The 18,115-nt window shown below is 48.3% G+C and overlaps 1 protein-coding gene across 5 annotated transcripts in view; it reads left to right on the forward strand.

Annotated features, from left to right (window-relative positions):
* Positions 1-18,115, forward strand: part of SSH1 (slingshot protein phosphatase 1) — a 61,600-nt gene that overhangs the window by 35,734 nt on the left and 7,751 nt on the right. For 3 of the 5 annotated variants that reach the window (XM_072802939.1, XM_072802940.1, XM_072802941.1), the window contains 9 exons: positions 1,199-1,267; positions 2,547-2,612; positions 5,698-5,892; positions 7,165-7,258; positions 8,575-8,703; positions 11,213-11,259; positions 12,717-12,863; positions 14,400-14,600; positions 16,630-17,197. In XM_072802939.1, coding sequence (XP_072659040.1) covers positions 1,199-1,267; positions 2,547-2,612; positions 5,698-5,892; positions 7,165-7,258; positions 8,575-8,703; positions 11,213-11,259; positions 12,717-12,863; positions 14,400-14,600; positions 16,630-17,197 — 1,516 coding nt within the window. The remainder of the gene's footprint in view (positions 1-1,198; positions 1,268-2,546; positions 2,613-5,697; positions 5,893-7,164; positions 7,259-8,574; positions 8,704-11,212; positions 11,260-12,716; positions 12,864-14,399; positions 14,601-16,629; positions 17,198-18,115) is intronic. The other 2 variants (XM_072802942.1, XM_072802943.1) reach the window with 2 other exon arrangements.

An 18,115-nucleotide genomic window follows, 5' to 3' on the forward strand; every position in this document is an offset into this window, starting at 1 on the left:
CATCGAGAATGGGTAGGAGGGAAGCCTGGGTGGCTTAGCGGTTGAGCGCCTGCCTTTGGCCCAGCGCATGATCCTGGAGTCACGGGATCGAGTCCCACATCGGGCTCCCTGTGTGGAGCCTGCTTCTCCCTCTGCCTATGTCTCTGCCTCTCTCTCTCTCTCTGTCTCATAAATAAATAAAATCTTAAAAAAAAAAAAGAGAGAGAATGTGTAGGCGTGTGCGGGTAGCGGAGAATTTGCCTAACACAAAAGACTTAGTCTAATTTGACCTGAAGGCCTTGCAGCTCCCTTCCCCACGGACAGAGTAGCAGAGGGTAGAAAGAATCCTGCATGGTCGCCAGTGCTCTGGAGGAAGGGGGGGGTCTGTGGCTCAGGGCCCCCTGCCTGCAGTCCTAGGCGTCACATTACTCCCTGGGGTGTTGCTAAGTGGTAGTAGAGGTGTACATTCAAGATCCCTGGAGGCTGTAGGATCCTGCCTTGGCAGTCACAGTAGTCTCTCAGAGCAGACTCTTAAATGCCAGGAGAATTTCATAATAATCTGAGTAACCCTCTGATAAAGTCCCTTTCTGTCCCTCCATGTTTTTCAGTGGAGCCTATCTCCAAAGTCATTAAGTATCATTTCACTGTTAGTGTGAGCAAAATAAAAGCAGATTAAGCTAGTTTTTACAATGCAGCTATACAAAAGGTACAGCAGCAGAGGCCTAGAAATGAACTCTAGCAGTGGTGTTGGCACGCTCCCCACCCTCGCCACCCTAGGACAAGAGGCCTGGTTGGCTGCCACCTTTCGCCTGTTTCCCTTGGAGTGCATATGGCCCTGTGCCAGGAGTGTGCCAGCCATCGGTGGCTACACCCCCTGCTGCAGTGTGGGCATGTAGTCAGCCTCTTGCTCCCTGCCCCCTGAGAGCCACAGCTGAGACCTGGTGTTTACGGAGCTTCATTCATACTTTGGTAGAGTCAGAGTCCTCTGTGACCATCCCCAGGTAGACGTTGTTGGTGACTGCCTCAGGTGGGTCCATCGCAGGCTCATGTCTCTAAGAATTTAGTGGCAACACAGCTTCTCCCAGATACATACCCAGCAGCCTGCCCCAGGTCAGGGGGTAGTTCTCTTCTGCAAGCTGGACAGGCTGGTTAAAGACAGGGAAGAGGGTGCACGAGCGGGTGGACCCTGACTAGGCTACTTGTCTTTCCTCCTGAACAGTAAAAGCTGCACCATTGGGATGGTTCTCCGGCTGTGGAGCGACACAATAATCCACCTCGATGGAGATGGGTAAGGAGATCTCCGTAAAAGATTCTTCCACTGTAGACTTTGAAACCCAAGTTGGTTTGAGCACCGTTGGAGAATGATTAGGAGCAGAGTCACATGTGTGACTCGCGTATTACAGCAGGAGAAACAGTATTCCCTCCAGTGAGCCACACAAGAACGGGGCTATTTGGGACACTGTACAAGGGAGTTTGGGTCGTGAAGTATCAATGGACGTGTGTTTGCAGGAGATGTGCTGCTGTGCAAAGTTTAAGAACAGCAGGCAGCTGACATTCACTCATTTACCTTGATGTGTTAAATGAATGTTCAGTACGTGCCCTCCCTGGGGAGCTGGTCACTGCAAGTTCACGGTCGGGAAGGACACAGCGGGACCTCACAGCCACGGGGGTGCAGGGAGAGGCAGACAATGGCAACACATCAGGGGCCTCTCTGGGGGCTGCGGGGGCTGCAGAGGAAGAACCCATCCATTGGGCCTGGGCAGGTAAATGAGACGAAGAACCATCTGGGTTCCACATACATTTGCTTCCAGGAGAAATACATGGGTTCTGCCCTGAGTGGAAGGAGCTTAATACAAGTTGTCTCTCCACTGAGATGCAAGTTATGTTGCCTCATAGATAGAATTGGGGGAGAGAAATTAAAATGTGATTTTTATTTTTTTGAAGAGATAGGGTTATGGTTATATTTTTTCCTTCTTCAGATTTTGCCAACCGTGACTATATTTCCTATGCAGTTACAAGAATAGTGGGTGGGATTTGTGGGGCAAGAAGTAGCGAGAGAGCTGGGATGGTCTCAGGAACGTGAACAAGATGGTGTCAAATAATGGTGTTGCCTTTGCCAGGGTCTGTGTTTTTGATAGACTTGAATAGCTGGATTAAAAACAAGTCTTTGGAGCGCCTGAGTGGCTCAGATGGTTAAGCATCTGCCTTCGGCTCAGGTCATGATCCCAGGGTCCTGAGATCGAGTCCCACATCAGGCTTCCTGCTCAGTGGGGAGCCTGCTTCTGCCTCTCCCTCTGCCCCTCCCCCTTGCTTGTGCGCATATGCAGGCTCTCTCGAATAAATAAAATGAATACATAAAAATAAAATCTTTTTTAAAAATAAAAACAAATCTTCCAGATTTGAGAACACTTCTTTTCCCTTTCTTCCTTGTTCCGTGCAGCAGGCCTGTATTCCCTTCTCAGAAAGCATGAGCCACCCTTGTCCTGAGGGTGTCCTTGGTGGGCCGCCCTGTCATCACATGGTGGTGTGGTTGCAGGGGCTGCTATCTCATATGTTTTTCATCTCAGGGGATTCAGTGTCAGCACAGCGGGACGGATGCACGTCTTCAAGCCCGTATCCGTGCAGGCCATGTGGTAAGTGTGCTTTTAGGGACTTTTATCACCTTAGAAATACTTTTCTAACTGCCAGCCTGAACTGGCAAGCTAGAAAAAAACCCCTTCAACTTTGAAGCTCTTTTAGGTGCATTTATTCTTGTGTATGTGGCAAAAGACACATAACATACCGTGTACCGTGTTAACCATTTTATAAATGTGCAATTCAGTGTACCTCCATGATGAGCAAACATCACTATCCATTTCTAGAACTTTCTTGTCATCCCATTAAACACTAAGTCCGCACACCCCCAGCCCACCCCTCCCAGGCCAGGCCCTGGTTAACCTCTGTTCTCTGTTCTGTCTCTATGAGTTTGTCTACCCCAGATCCCTCATATAGGGGGAATCATATGCAATGTACCTTTCTGTGTCTGACTGGTGTCACAAATCGCAGTGTTTTCAAGGTTTGTTCGTATCGTAGCTTGTAGCAGAATTCTTTCTGAGCTGAGTGTTATTCCAGTCTGTGGTCATAGACTGTTATGTAGCCTGTCATCTGTTGGTGGACATTTGGGTTATTTCCACCTCTTGGCTCTTGTGCTTGGGGCTGCTGTATTCGAATATGGGTGAACGAAGTGTCTGTTGGAGCCTCTGCTTTCAGTTCTTATTTTTTTTTTTTTTAAGATTTTTAATTTATTTATTCATGAGAGACACACAGAGAGAGGCAGAGACACAGGCAGAGAAAGAAGCAGGCTCCATGCAGGGAGCCTGATGTGGGACTCGATCCTGGGACTCCAGGATCACGCCCTGAGCCAAAGGCAGACGCTGAACTGCTGAGCCATCCAGAGATCTCCCTGCTTTCAATTCTTTTGTGCATGTACCTAGAAGTGGAATTTCTAGAGCATACGGTTAATCATATGTTTAATTTTTTGAGGAACTGAAACTGTTTTCCGCACGCCAGACTCTCGCGCCATTTCGCGTCCCACCAAGAGTTCCAGTTTCTCCATGTCCTCACCAGTGCCTGCCAGTTACTTAGTTTTCATTATAGCCCTCTTAATGGGTGTGAAATGGTATCACTGAAGTTTTGATCTGGATTTCCCCAATTGATTAATACCGGGCATCTCTTTACGTGTTTATTGGCTATTTGTACATCACCTTTGGAGAAAAGTCTATTCAGTTCCTTCAGCCAGTTTCTAATTTTTTTTTTCATTGTTGAAGTGCACTGTTCTTATGTATCTACGGTTCCAAACTCGATGCCAGTGTGAATTTGGTATTCTTTATACTTGGCTCATGCTCGGTTTGTACCATGATTGGAATGCCCCACGAATGCCCCCTCTGCCAGGCACTGGGCATCTGAGGAGGCATACAACAGATATGATTCCTATGCTCGTTGGGGGAGGTGGCCGTAACCCACGCCGAGTGGCGTGTTGTACCAGAGAGCCCAGGGAACATGTTCTCACAGGTGCCTCGCTACGGGATGCAGGGTACAGGGCCTGGGTGTGTGTGTGTGTGTGGGGGGGCTCCTGCACACTCTGCTTTGGGGATGAGGTAGCCACGAGTAATATAGGTCAGGTGCTTCTCCAAACCTGGCGCACATGCACACACCTGAGAGCCTTCCTCCTCCTTGAACTGCCGCACTAAGTACTCCTGTAGTGAACACAACACGACAGTCTCTCTCTCTCTCTCTCTCTCTCTCTCTCTCCAGTAATCTGGAAGAGGCTCAGGGGAAAGCTGGTGGCATATGATGAGAAGGGTTCTACCCAGTGTTTCATGCACTTTGTTCTCTGAAATGGCGAGACTCAGGCAGAATTCTCCCCTGGGCCACAAGTCAGTACAGCACTGCATTTTGACCTCGTCTGTCACTCTACACTGCCTTCAATTCAGGCTCCTTCTGGGAAAATATCACAAAATCAGATTTCTCGTGATGTCCCAGATGTTTCTTGTGCCCCTGGATCATTTCTTACCTCTTTCTCTACAGGCAAATAGAAACTAGGCCCACACATTTTTCCAAACTTTCAGGAGCAACACTAAATTTAGTAAATACGCAGCTCAAGCCTGTTCCCCCAAGCAGGGTAGCGCTAGGACAGCTGTGCCTGAGTGGAACGCGTGTGTCGGACGGCAGTGGTTTTCATACCACTGGTGAGCCCTTCAGGCCCAAGGACTCTAGCTCCCTCCAGGGCTTCCCATTCCACCTTTCATCCATGCATGCATGGGTCACCCCATTCACTGAGAAAGTTTTGTAAAAAAACAAGTTTTTATTTAAAAGAAAAACTAAATTTTTGTAAAAGAAAAAAAAAAGATGACTAAGCTGAGCATTACCATACACATTTTCCATGTTGTTCTTTCTGCCGCATGCTTCCTTCCCAAACCTCTTGTACATCTTGTTTCTCTATTAATGTGAGTTCCTAGCACTTATTTCCCTAAGAGATGTAAGCTTCAGAGTTGTTAGAACAGTGATGGGAAAAGGTCATAAGAAGTAAGTTATTCAGGGACGCCTGGGTGGCTCAGCAGTTGAGTGCCTGCCTTCTGCTCAGGGCGTGATCCCGGAGTCCCTGGATCGTGTCCCACATTGGGCTCTCTGCATAGAGCCTGCTTCTCCCTCTGCCTGTGTCTCTGCCTCTCTCTCTCTCCCCCCCGCTCTTTGTGTCTCTTATGAATAAATTTAAAAAAATAAGTTATTCAGAACGCAGTAAAGCGTGTCTGTCACAAGTTAGACTCTTTCCTCCCACTCGCTGGGCTTGGCAGTGGTTCCTGTGTTCAAGGTACCCACAGCCTCACAAGTCAGTCTGAATTCTTGGGAGTTCATTGATGGAGTGCGAAGTGACATGTGAGCCAGCCTGGGTGGGAGGGTTATGAAGTTTGTTCTGTGTCCTTGTTGGGAATGGTGACGGCTGTCCTATCCACCCTCGGGCTTGAAGCACATGTCTCAGAGACTAGCTCTGTGACCTGGCAGCCTGGAGGTTTTGGGCCGCCTTGTGTTCCCCACATTACCTTATACACACAGCAACTCCCAACTCAAGGTGAGTCCTTGAGGGATCACCCTGCCCCGTTCTCCACTCCTGTGTTGAGGTAAAAGCCTAGCACTCTCTGTACCTCCCCAGGCCTGACCCTGTCCCTGTCCTTACCCTAGGTCTGCCCTGCAGGTCCTTCACAAGGCCTGCGAAGTGGCTCGGAGACACAACTACTTCCCCGGGGGCGTGGCTCTCATCTGGGCTGCCTACTACGAAAGCTGCATCAGCTCCGATCAGAGCTGCATCAATGAGTGGAACGCCATGCAGGACCTGGAGTCCACACGGCCTGACTCCCCGGCCCTGTTTGTGGACAAGTAAGTGCAGTGCTGTCTCGCCTTCACCCTTGCCCACCCCTGTGCTGGGCCAGTCCCTGAGTCGCATGAAGTCACACTTCCCCGTAGCTCTTGATTGAGGGTCTCCTGCCCAGGACCAGCATTCCAAGCAGGGACTCCTAACCTACTGCCCACGGATAATGTTTAGCTTAGAGAAGGATCCGTGACTGCCACCCCACTTGTGAAGCTAGAGACAGATTTGGGGGTGCGTGCATCTCTGGGGAGCAGCTCCATAATGCCCATCAGCTTCTCAAAGGAAAGTGGGACCCACATGTGTCACCGGCTCTTGGGCAGTGTTCTGGGATCTACCCCTTCGTCTCCACGTGGCCAGAGACTTAATTCCCAAAGCCTTTTCCTCTATTCTTAGAAGTATTATACATCCCTCATCCTGGGATCCCAAAACACGACTGCCTCCATGCTGGCCAAAGGCAGCCTGCCTGAGAGGCTGCAACAGTGAATCACGTGGCTTATGTCGTGTGGCCACCGGCAGAGCTCATGCAGCCTGAGGCTGCATAAGTGCAAGTCCAGGTCCAGAAAAAGGAAATGGCTCTCTGCTTCTATCTTGGTCAGGATCCTCCTCCCCTAGACTCCTGTGCGTCCCTCTGGGACTGTGTTACAAGGACTATGGGCAGAGAGGTCAACTTGAATGAGGAGAGGACCGGAAGCCACATTCTGTGAGGCCCCAAATGATGAGAGGGTTGGGGAGAATGATAGTTGCCTTTGAATATATAAAAGGGGCCTCCGTGGAAGAATTAATCCTGGTCTGTGTAGAACCAGGGGCTGATGGGTAGAAGTTACAGGGTAACACAGATTCTCTATGTAAGAAGAAGATAATGGGAGCCGGACATAGTTGGGACTATGGACTGCCTCTAGACACAGTGATGTCCCCACCCCCAGACGTGTTCAGACAGAGACAGAAGGGTCTGGAAGGTGGTGGGTGGACGTTACTCTGGTGCTCCCAGCGTCTTGTCCTGAGAGCCTGATTCTCTGCAGATCTGCACAAGGAATATGCTTTCCAGCCATTGTTTTGTGCTCTCCATCTGCTCACCACTCTGTGGGCTCCCATGGAAGTTCCAGACACAGAGCAGGACCACTCTGTCCCTTTTCCCTCCTCCCAAAAACATGCACACCAAGAAGGTAGCTCTCTGAGTCCAGGCCATGTTCTATGTAGCCTGAGAGCATCTGGTGTTTCTGTAAACACTGATCTCAGGCTCTTTGTCATTCTGCGACTTACTGAATGTCATTTCTTTCCAGGCCAACCGAAGGGGAAAGGACTGAGCGCCTTATCAAAGCCAAGCTCCGGAGCATCATGATGAGCCAGGATCTAGAAAATGTGACCTCAAAAGAAGTAAGAGAGCTCTTCCCTTAGTAGGCCAGAGGTCACACAGTGTTCATTTATCCTGTTGCCCAAAGCACAGAGAGGCCTTCCTTACTGGTCAGCTCAGCGGCTCTCAGAGGCTTTTTCCCCCTGCAGGGCTTAGCAGAGAGAGCGCAGGCTTTAGAGTCTGACTCTAGTTTGGATCCAGCTATGCTGCATACTGATGGGGCCTTGAGCAAATTTCCTGATCTCTCTGAACCTGCAAGACCTTTGGTGATAATTTCACGAGACCTGTGGATTGCAATGGATTGCACCGAGACACGTTTTTCTATTAGTGTCCTTTCCTCTGCGTTGTGTTTTACTGAGATACAGCAAACAAGATCTTGTTTCTTACTTCAGGATTATCACTTACCAGCAAGTTACTGACTCTGGACTGCCTTCTATTGTGCCTTCAAAATTTTTCTGGATCACTTTTCTTTTTTCAGTTGCTTTTGGTTCAAGGAATGCAATGAATTATTATGGTAGCTTAAACTAGGCAGATATAAGGGCTTGGAAGGGCCGTTTAAAAAACCCATATATCAGGACAGCCCAGGTGGCGCAGCGGTTTAGCGCCGCCTTCAGCCCAGGGCCCAATCCTGGAGTCCCGGAATAGAGTCCCACGTTGGGCTCCCTGCACGGAGCCTGCTTCTCCCTCTGCCTGTGTCTCTGCCTCTCTGTCTCTCTGTTTCTGAGTAAATAAATAAAGTCTTTTTTAAAAAAAGCCATATATCATCTTTTATTAGTTAATACACATTAAAAAAATCATATTATGATGCCTCCCAAAGCAAGATGAAAACTAACAGTATGTGTTGCCTGTGATATATTTGATTTTTTTAAAAAAAGATTTTATTCATGAGAGAGACACAGAGAGGCAGAGACCCAGGCAGAGGGAGAAGCAGGCTCCGTGCAGGGCGCCTGTGTGGGACTCAATCCCAGGACTCCAGGATCATGCCCTGGGCTGAAGGCAGATGCTCAACCGCTGAGCCACCCAGGCGTCCCATATATTTGATATTTAATCGTAAAAATATAAGTGCCTTAACTGAGTAGAAGAGATCCCATGTGAATCAGCCTCTTCATATAAAATAATCAGCTTTTCCCAGTCAGGCTGACTTTGAGGCTGTGGGTCCTGCATCTCTACCACCTGCATGTGTGCTTACTATGGGGTAAAAAAACAAACCACAACACCAACAAAACACCTTTTTTGAAAACCACCGCAGTTGAAGTGGTGACTTGACCTCTTTGGAGGTGGGCCACTGTCATTTTGCTTTATGACAAATCACTTTTTCCTGCTGTTTTCCACTCCACAGATCCGTAATGAATTGGAGACGCAGATGAACTGTAACTTGAAAGAATTTAAAGAATTCATAGACAATGAGATGCTCCTTATCTTGGGACAGATGGACAAGCCCTCCCTTATCTTCGACCACCTTTATCTTGTAAGAAGCACAGCGCACGGCAGGGTCTGGTTGGGGGAACATAAATCAACAAACCTTGATTGTTTGAAGTTTGCAGCAAAGTCAGAGAGGGGGAGAGAATTTGTGTTGCTGGAACCTCAATCCTGGCTGTTCTGGGAACTCCTGTCTTTGACCCCCTTCCTCTGGTCTGCCCTAGTTTGCTCTCAAGCCAGATGTCTGAGATGTGGCTCCCAGTTGAGCTGTGGGGAATTGTTTGAAGGCTCTCTGACATAGGCCACGTCGGCAGTTCTCAGACTCTCTCCATCCTTGGTCTGCAGTCAGTAACACAGAGGCCCCGTCCAATTTCCTCCACGTGGTTTGAGGGCTCAGAACCCCAGTTCTCACCAAAACCCAGAATTTGCCTGGGCATTGCCGAGATGTGAGAAACAGTAGGGAAGACAGACCGAACCCCCAAAACACAGCTTCTTCCCCTCTCTCTGTCCGCATGGCTACTCTGTGCACTGTTCCCAGGCCCATCAAATGGACAGGCCCCAGGAGCACCACCAGGGGGTTGGGTTTTGTGGATTCTCCCTACCTCCATCTCTTGCTCAGATTCTCTTAATGCTATAAATCTCCATAGAAGGCAACTGGCTAGTTCTCAGTCTCTCCGAGAGACTATAGAGGAAAGCATGTTACTAAAATTAGAGAAGCAATACAGTGTGAAGAAAATTAGACCCACCAGGGCCAAGTTCCCACTCCCCAGCCTAAGCAGCCATGTAACCGGGTCTTTTCCTTTTCTCCTTCATTCCATAGCATGTGGAATGATCACGAGGATTAAGTAAAAGACACATTTAACGCACTGAGTGCAGTTTCTGTAGGCGCTAATACGCGGCAACCATTGTTACAGCAGAAGTCACTTCCTGGGAAAGTGGAGGAAGTGAATTTGCTGCTGAAGGCATGAACAGTTTTGTTTCCTGCCCACAAGAATTAATTACTAGTTCTCCAGATCCATGTGTCATAATATATACTTAGTATGTTAAATAAATATATATATAACATATATATTTTTAATGTATTTATGTATTAATCCGTATATATGTATATATGTGTGTGTACACATATATATATATTTAACACTTATATTAAAACGTCTGTGAGTGTGTGGATTTGAAGCCTGTATCTCAAAAGCCGTCTGGCAGCACTAGGCTCTAATCTTCTCTCTGGGAAGTTGGTGGTTTTTCCTAGTGGAAACAACAGAAGGCAGGCTGTCTCTCCACTAGGTGGTGATCACAGCAAGAGGATGCTCACAGACTTACTGAGCTTTTGTTATTTTTTTCAGTGTGGTTCGGTGCTTTATGTCACTTTTTCCATGAGAGATACTAAAGGAATTTTTATGTTTGAGCCTCTCCCTCCCCCATGAAAATGCAGCTAGCACCCATACTTGTCAGCTCCGTTGGGCCTCCTGCAATCTGTGTGTCCTGAGAGGTCTACCCCCCTGAGAAAGGAAGTTTTTAGGGAAACTCAGGGGAGTCTTTTGCTCTTCGTGACTCTGTCATTTGCATTGCCACAGAGTGACATGATAGCTCTTTCTTTGCTTTTCCCCCTCCGTGTTCCCAGTAAGCTCAGAAATGGAGGGTTTGTTTTTTAATATGCTTTAAAAGGCATTAAATTAAAACATGCTATGGAAGGTTCAGAAACACAAGTAACTCTAGAGAAGAAAGCAAAAATTTTGCATTTCCATTTCATAAATCTAGGCGTAGTCATTGTTATTATTTTACTATATTTATTTTCCCATCTTCTGGGATTTTTTTTCTTTTTATGTCTATAGAGCTTCTTAAAAATAGAAAAGGAAAGACTCATACTCTTTATATAGTTTTATATCCTGTTTTCTCTTTTTAAATTGTTTTCATTATGTGGCATTTCCCTGTGTCTTTAAACAGCCACCAAAAGTAGGATTTGTTTTTAATTGCCCCATCGTGTGCCTTCGTCATCATTTATTTTACTAATTTCTTGTTGGTCCTCTGAATTGTCCCCATTGTTTGTCGTTGCACATAACCATAAATATCCTTGTGCGTAAATCTGTGTGCGAATTCTGGGCGTTTCCTTGGGGCAGCTGTTTGTAGGTGGAACGGCTGGGTCAAAGGGTGGGAGCTTTGAAAAATACTTCCCCAAAAATGTAGGCAACTCCTGCTTTAAATGAGTGTTGTGTGAAAGTGCCCTCTCCCCAGTGGGAAGCTGGAAGTCACTGCCTCTGGTGACAGGACCTGCTGGAGCCTTAGGAAAGGAAGTAGTGGTGAGAGGGGATATAGGTTTTGCTGTTTCACAAAGGCCAGGGGGCAGCCAGGGCCTTCCACTCTGGCTGACGACGCTGGGAATGCCTCGGGAACCTGCTTTGCTAGTGGCTTCTTTCAGTTCCGTCCGTTGTCTGAGGCCAATGGCCATGAAATAACCATCTGCCCCCCCTCCAGGACTAGCCCACACCGTACATCCCCTAAGCAGCTCTGAGGCTGACATGTGACACTCACGGGGGTTTGTGTGATCTGTCCCCCAGGGCTCTGAATGGAATGCATCCAATCTGGAGGAACTGCAGGGCTCAGGGTGAGTCTGCTCCCCTCGTCTTCTCTTGTCCTTCCAGGCAGCTTAGAAACCCCCAAGATTGAGCCCTTATAACTGCCTACACCCTGTCTCCCATCTCCCAAGGGCTGGGCTGATTTTGCATAGCTAAACAGACGAGCTTCAAAATGCCACCTCCTGAATAATTCATGACTTTTCAGTCTTAAGGGGGGTGGGGTGTGATTGTGTATGTCACCAAGAACAATTTATAATCACACTCCAGTGGCAGAGGACAGCCTGGATACTGATAGGGCCATGACCCCCTCCTGGGCCCCACTGGCCCGGCACAGGCGCTGGCAATCCTGGTATGGACACACACACCTGTCAGGCCAGTTGGCAACTCTGATCCCAGGACCACTCTTGTTCTACCTGAGGTTATACTTTGGGGCCTGCCTGGTGGGAATCTTGCAGCTGAATACTTAGTGTTGGCCAGAAACATATGTTCATCTTAGTCTGAGAAATGCCCAGCAGCAAGAATTAAAAAAAAAAAGTTTAAATCTAGACCTTCAAGAACAGATGTCTGGACATTTTTTTTTTTTTAAACAACACAGCCACAAAATCACCATTCTGTGGATCTGACATGATGGCATTCTTGAATTACTGCATTTAAAAATCAAGACTAAACAAATCTTAAAATATATCTTTAGAACTACTGGTTAAGATGTGTTCTTGCAACAGAAAGTGTTCTTAAAATGTAGAATGATACTATATGCTTTCTCTGGTTGGGAATAAATAAATGATTTTAAAAGGTATTTTGTAAAACATTTATAAGTATTTTCTTACACCCTATGTGAGGTATTTTCTAACTCCTGAAATTATTTTGGTCTTCCAGGAATATAAGTATCAAGTTTAGAGAACTAGAGAACCTGCATTCAAAAACCCCCTCCACTGTTTATTTATTTATTTGTAGTCTGCCTTGTTTCAAAAATATTTAAGGCAATTCTCAAGGACATAAATAATGGATGGCTATATTCTACTCTTTTAGCTATTTAAAAGTGGAGACTTTTTTTAAAGCCTGTGTTTATTCGTAACGGTTACAAAGTTTGAAACTTTGAGTGTCTGAAAACATATTTAAGTAATACATATGTCTGTTTTCCAGAATTCACATTGCTTAGCAATACTTGGAACTTTCGTTTTGTAAGTTTTTTACAAAGAGATTAGTTCTTTATTGTAAATATCATACATTTTTGTCACATAGAGGGCATTTGGAAAACGCAAAAAAAAAAAGAAAAAAAAAGACTAAGGAAAAACAAAAGTCCCACTGAAACATACCTACTTTATGAGTATTTAATTTTTTTCTTTGCTCAATTTTCTGTTACTTTTTTTTTTTTTGTAATTCCTCATTCTGATTCTCCACAATTGTTCGTTCTTTCTTTCTTTCTTTCTTTCTTTCTTTCTTTCTTTCTTTCTTTCTTTCTTTCTTTCTTTCTTTCTCATTACAGTGTTGACTACATTTTAAATGTCACCAGAGAAATAGATAATTTTTTTCCTGGCTTATTTGCATATCATAACATCCGAGTCTATGATGAAGAGACAACAGACCTTCTTGCCCACTGGAACGAAGCATACCATTTTATAAACAAAGCAAAGTAAGTGGGTTGAGAAGCCAAAGAAACTGGTCTGGCAGATGCTGGGTGGGCAGAAATTAATGGCAATCCCAGACCCAGATGTCTCTGGTTTGTGGAGCCTTTGCTGTCTGTGGACTTTTGGTTTTAGAGCGTGGGACCCCTTGTACCAAAAGAGCACAGTCACTGATCTCAAGGTAGGGGCCCCAGTGAGTCTTTTTTTCACCCGTCATCAATTGTGGCATCGGACCCCACTTTTGTCATCAGCGCTGCTTCTAGGCAAGAATCTGATATCAAGTGGACATTCTTGGTAACTCTGTCTATGGGGAGTCGCTGAGCCGAGGGAGGGAGGAGAGTGAGGTCGTAGACTGTGGGTACCTTTGGGGCTGCTTCCCCAAAGGAAGCTGCTGAGGCAGAGGCCCAGGGTATGGCCCACAATGTACCTGAGTTAGTGCACTTTTCCTGTTCAAAGAATGGGACGGTCCGTCAGAGGTCTCCATTGCCCTGAGCTTGTTACTGGTGTCCCCCATCTCTTGTCCTCCCCTTATTCTCCTATGGAGCAACTCTGCCTTACGAAAGTCCAGAACAGAGAGAGAGAAGCCTTTGCAATTCTTTGGAGAGGAGCCCCGTCTTCTGCTTTGTACCCCTTCTGCTCAAAGCTCTGTAGCATGTCCTTAGCAAATCTTAGTTTGTTTGCATTCCTGGGGGATTGACTCCAGACCAGCAGTCAAACAAAAAAAAAAAAACAAAACAAAAAAAAATGCACTGACAAATAGGGATGAAGTTGAAGCCTGGGGTCTAGGAAGGGAGCCCAGACCCACCTGACGGGCCAGCTGCTTCCAATATAAACAGGCAGGCTGGTGGGTCGGCCTCCTGTCCAAATAAAGCCTCCCAGGTGCAGCCCCTTTGAACATCATGGTCCCCTCCCATTCTCCAGCCCGCTGAAGTCTCGAGAAACGCTGTCTGTTGGCGGCCTTGCCATTTCTACCACAGTACCACTTCCTTACGAACGACCAGCCCACCTGCCTTCTACCCCTCGTCCAAATCCAGGGCACTGCCATCCTTGGTCTGGCTCTCCAACCCTCCTTGTCTGGCGAACATCTTGCCTGCCCCAGGGCCTCGAAGCCTTCAATTCGCTGACCCCGTTTCTCTGCAATAACCCCGCGCCCCGCCTCCATCTGTTGTGGCAGCTGTGTAGCTTTTGCAGATGCCCCTTTCGCTGCCCCTTCGCTTCCTGCAAAAAAAGAATTTGTGGTCTCCTGGCCTGTCCCAGCAATCCCACTCTGTCCCTGAAGGCGGCCTGATTTGGGAGCTCTCCCTGTGCGACTTGGCAAGGCCAGGACAGATTTATCTCGATTTCCCATTGTGTGCTAATTGATTTTGCAGTGAAGTTATTTCCTTTCGAGGGTGTGTGGCCATCTGCTGGATAAATATCAGGACATGGGGAGGGGGGTCTGGACACCGAGATAACTTCAGGGTTTAAAAAAAAAAAAACCATTGGGTGAAATCTAAGAGAATGAAATCGTTGAGGTTTTTGGACACTCTCTCCCGCCTCTGCAGGAGGAACCATTCCAAGTGCTTGGTACATTGCAAAATGGGTGTCAGTCGATCCGCTTCCACGGTCATAGCCTATGCGATGAAGGAATTTGGCTGGCCTCTGGAAAAAGCGTACAACTACGTGAAGCAGAAGCGCAGCATTACACGGCCCAATGCGGGCTTTATGAGGCAGCTGTCTGAGTATGAAGGCATCTTGGACGCGAGGTGGGTGAGCCTCTGTGGGGAAGGATTGGCGAACCGAGCGGGCTCCCGTCCGGCCTGGCAGCGGCCTCTGGAGGGGGAGCTGGGCCGAGAAAAACAACTATTGTTTGGGGTTTGATTAGTGGTTTCCAGGAGGGATCTGTTTGATTTTGTTGGCACACACAGAAGGCTGTTTTGCTGCTAGAGGGAATGGTGCACAGCTTCCACTCCAGGGCATGACGTCACGAGTGGCACAGGCCTGTGGACGTCCCTGTTACCTGAGCATCTGCTTTGCACCAAACCCCATGCCAGGCCTCACCACCAGGCAGTTTCAAGGACTGTGAGTGAACCCTCTTCTGGCACTGATGAGCTGGGCCCTTAGGGCAGGCTTGCCAATCTCAGCCTCGGTGTCCCCCTCTGAGTTGAATTAAAGCCTGCTGGGGAGGGCTGATGGGAGATTTACCTGAGTACCGTACAAGTTAACCTTCGCAGATGCTTTGCTAGACCTGGCTCATGATAAATAAAATGCAGTTTTTGACATCTCTAACCCCCACCCAGCAAAGGTCTGCAAAGCACAGGTTGTCCCCCGTGTATGGGGGGATGAGGAACTGACACTGGAGGTTAGCTTATCTTACATCGAGCGGTGGGCAGCAGCAGGGAGAGAGCACACCCAAGTCTGTTGGCCCTCAGGGTTCCTGTGGAGGGGCCCCATGGAGGCTGATCCCCGCTGGATGCTGGAACTCACTTTCTTCCTGTTCCCCTCCTTTTCTGTCTGGATTATTTCTGACTGGTATTATGAGGAGGCCACAGGCTCAGTCCACTGGTTTCTTGGGCAAGTGTGAGAATGCAGGAATGCCCTGGCAGGGTGGAACGGGGGTCTGAGAACAGTCCTGGACATCTCTAGAGTCCCTTTACTGTCAACCAGGGAGCTACGGACAGGTCCCCAGGCAGAGCCCCAGGATGATGAGGAGGGGGAGGAGGAGGGAAAGGAGGCGGGTGCATCTTGCCCTTCTTCCTCTTTAGCCCTTCAGATGCTTGCTGCCTTCAGGGGTTTGCAGCCTTCACAGCCTCACCCGGGGTCTTCAGGCCAGGGTTACAGCCATGAGGCACTGATCTTGACTTGTAGCCCCATCTAGGGGCCCTCCTGGCCTTGCCTGGACTGTGCACACAGAGCATTCACCAGTGTTCAAGGTGCTTCCGTGCATTGCAAAACAACAGCAGGTCCTTAATTCCCAATGTCTTTATACATTGACTTCTCTAATCGTAGCCCACACAACTATGTGATGTTGGAATGAGTATGGCCCTGGGGGTCATGGGGGTGACTTACTGACCTTCACGTTAAAGTTTTCTCTCCTTTTTTTTTTTTTTTAGATCTTTACATTAAAACTGTGTTATGATAATACTATCATGGTATTATAAGACCTATTTTTATTTAAAAAATTTTTTTTAAAGATTTTATTTATTTATTCATGAGAGACACAGAGAAGGCAGAGGAGAAGCAGGCTCCTCACAGGGAGCCCAATGTGGGACTCGATCTTGGAATTCTGGGATCACACCCTGAGCCTAAGACAGACGCTCAACCACTGAGCCACCCAGGCGTCCTTATAAGAACTGTTTTTAAAAGTGATCTGTCATCTATCTAACCAGAAAAAAAAAATCTCATATTTTTCTCTGATTGTCCCAACGGACGCATGTGTGCTTTGCGTTTGCCCGTGAATCTGCATGAGCTCTCTGCTTCGGTCCTTGCTATCTCCCTCCAATACAGGGAGGAGAGGATTGTTACTCCTTTTGACACATGGAGAGCCTTAGTTCACAGAATGAGACGGGACACCGAGACCGTGGAGGTCTTTGAGGTTTAGACTGCCTTCACATGTCTGCCATGGCGTCATTGTGTGGCAGTCATTTAAGGCTTGAGCCATGGTGGTTGAGGGTCTTAGCACCATTTCTGTCAGCCCCGAGCTATCTCTTGCTGGCTCACCACTGCCCTTCCTCCTGCGACCCTCTGGACACTGGCTCCTAATGATGACCTTCCTCTGCTCCCCTCCCCCCACAGCAAACAGCGGCACAACAAGCTGTGGCGCCAGCAGAGCAAGACCTGCCTCCAGCAGCCTGTGGATGACCCCGAAGGGTCTGGGGACTTCTTGCCAGAGACCTTGGACAGCGGCCCGGAGGCCCGGCTGCCCTGTTTGGACGATGCCACCCAGCCTGGGTTTGCAGACAGCAGAGCTCCAGGGGGACCCACTCTCCCCAGCTGCTTCCGGCGACTGTCAGACCCCCTCCTGCATTCCCCCAGTGACGAAACTGCCAGCTTGGTCCACCTGGAGGATCTGGAGAGGGATGCTCTGTTGGAGGAAGCAGCCGAGCCAACCGGGGCACACACGCCAGCCAGACCTCCCCAAGACTCTCCTGACCGCTGTGAGAAGGAAGTGAAGAAGAAACTGGACTTCGGGAGCCCCAAGGCCCGGAGTGGCTCTTTACCACAGGTGGAGGAGATGGAAGGGGAGGAGGCCCTGGGAGCAGGGCGGTGGGGGCGGCCCCCGCCCCAGCTTGATAAGAGCCTGCTCAACCGGGAAAACCTCAACAACAACAACAGCAAGAGGAGCTGTCCAGACGACTTCGAGGTAGGCAGGGGGCCAGCATGGAGGGCGGAGGGCGGCGGCTCCCGTCCTGCCAGCGGGCCTTATGGAAGTGTGGCTGCAGGCTGCCAAGGAGTACGGGTGCACCATGGTTTCGGGGCTCTGCAGGGCCTGGCACACATTCCTGCTTGCCTTCTTTCCCCCACGCAGCTCTCAGGCAGAGCTCCCAAGTCGATTTCTTTCTTACATAAAATGTAAAACAAAACTTAACCACCCCGCTTCAAAATTTATCAACACAAGGCCGGTCCTATTTCATCCCCACCCCACTCAACTTTCCCACACTCTGAATTGTCTTGAAACAAACCCCAGCTGTGTCGCTTCTTCATACCACGTTTAAGAAATTGCTAGGAAGTGCTCAGTGTTGTCAAGTGTCTGGACTTCCAACTCACTGTAATGCTCGGCCCCATTAGTCCCATGTAGCTATCACATTTGGGGGCTTTCTGCAATAAGGTCTTAGCAAGATGGCACCTGCTCAGAAAAATCAGTAATTCCACCAGGCTTTCCCCTCCTCCCAGTGGCCCAGGAGCCAAGGCTGGTTTTGTGAGGGGTGTGCTGTGTTGCCCACTTCTGGGTTCCACCCTCCCTCTGCACTGGCTTTTGCCATGGCTGGGGCCAAAGAGCTTCACTTCCCCTGGCCTCACCGCCCATCTTCCAAGACCGCTGTGATTTGTAAGTGAGAGCACTCGGAAAGCTGACAGGTGCATTCCCACATCCAAAGGGTTTGTCTTTACCATGTTCTAATATAAATGAAATGGGAAATTAGATCTACTGACCATAGAACATTCCAGACCAAATGTTAATTACTCATGAATTTCTGCCGCCACTCCCCTTCCCTCAAAGAGCAAATACCCATAAAGAGAGGTGATACAAAACGTCTGTCCAGGGCAGCAGTGCCTTCATCAG

The sequence above is a fragment of the Canis lupus genome, chromosome 27, assembly GCF_048164855.1.
Source record: "Canis lupus baileyi chromosome 27, mCanLup2.hap1, whole genome shotgun sequence".
NCBI classification, from domain to species: Eukaryota; Metazoa; Chordata; class Mammalia; order Carnivora; family Canidae; genus Canis; species Canis lupus.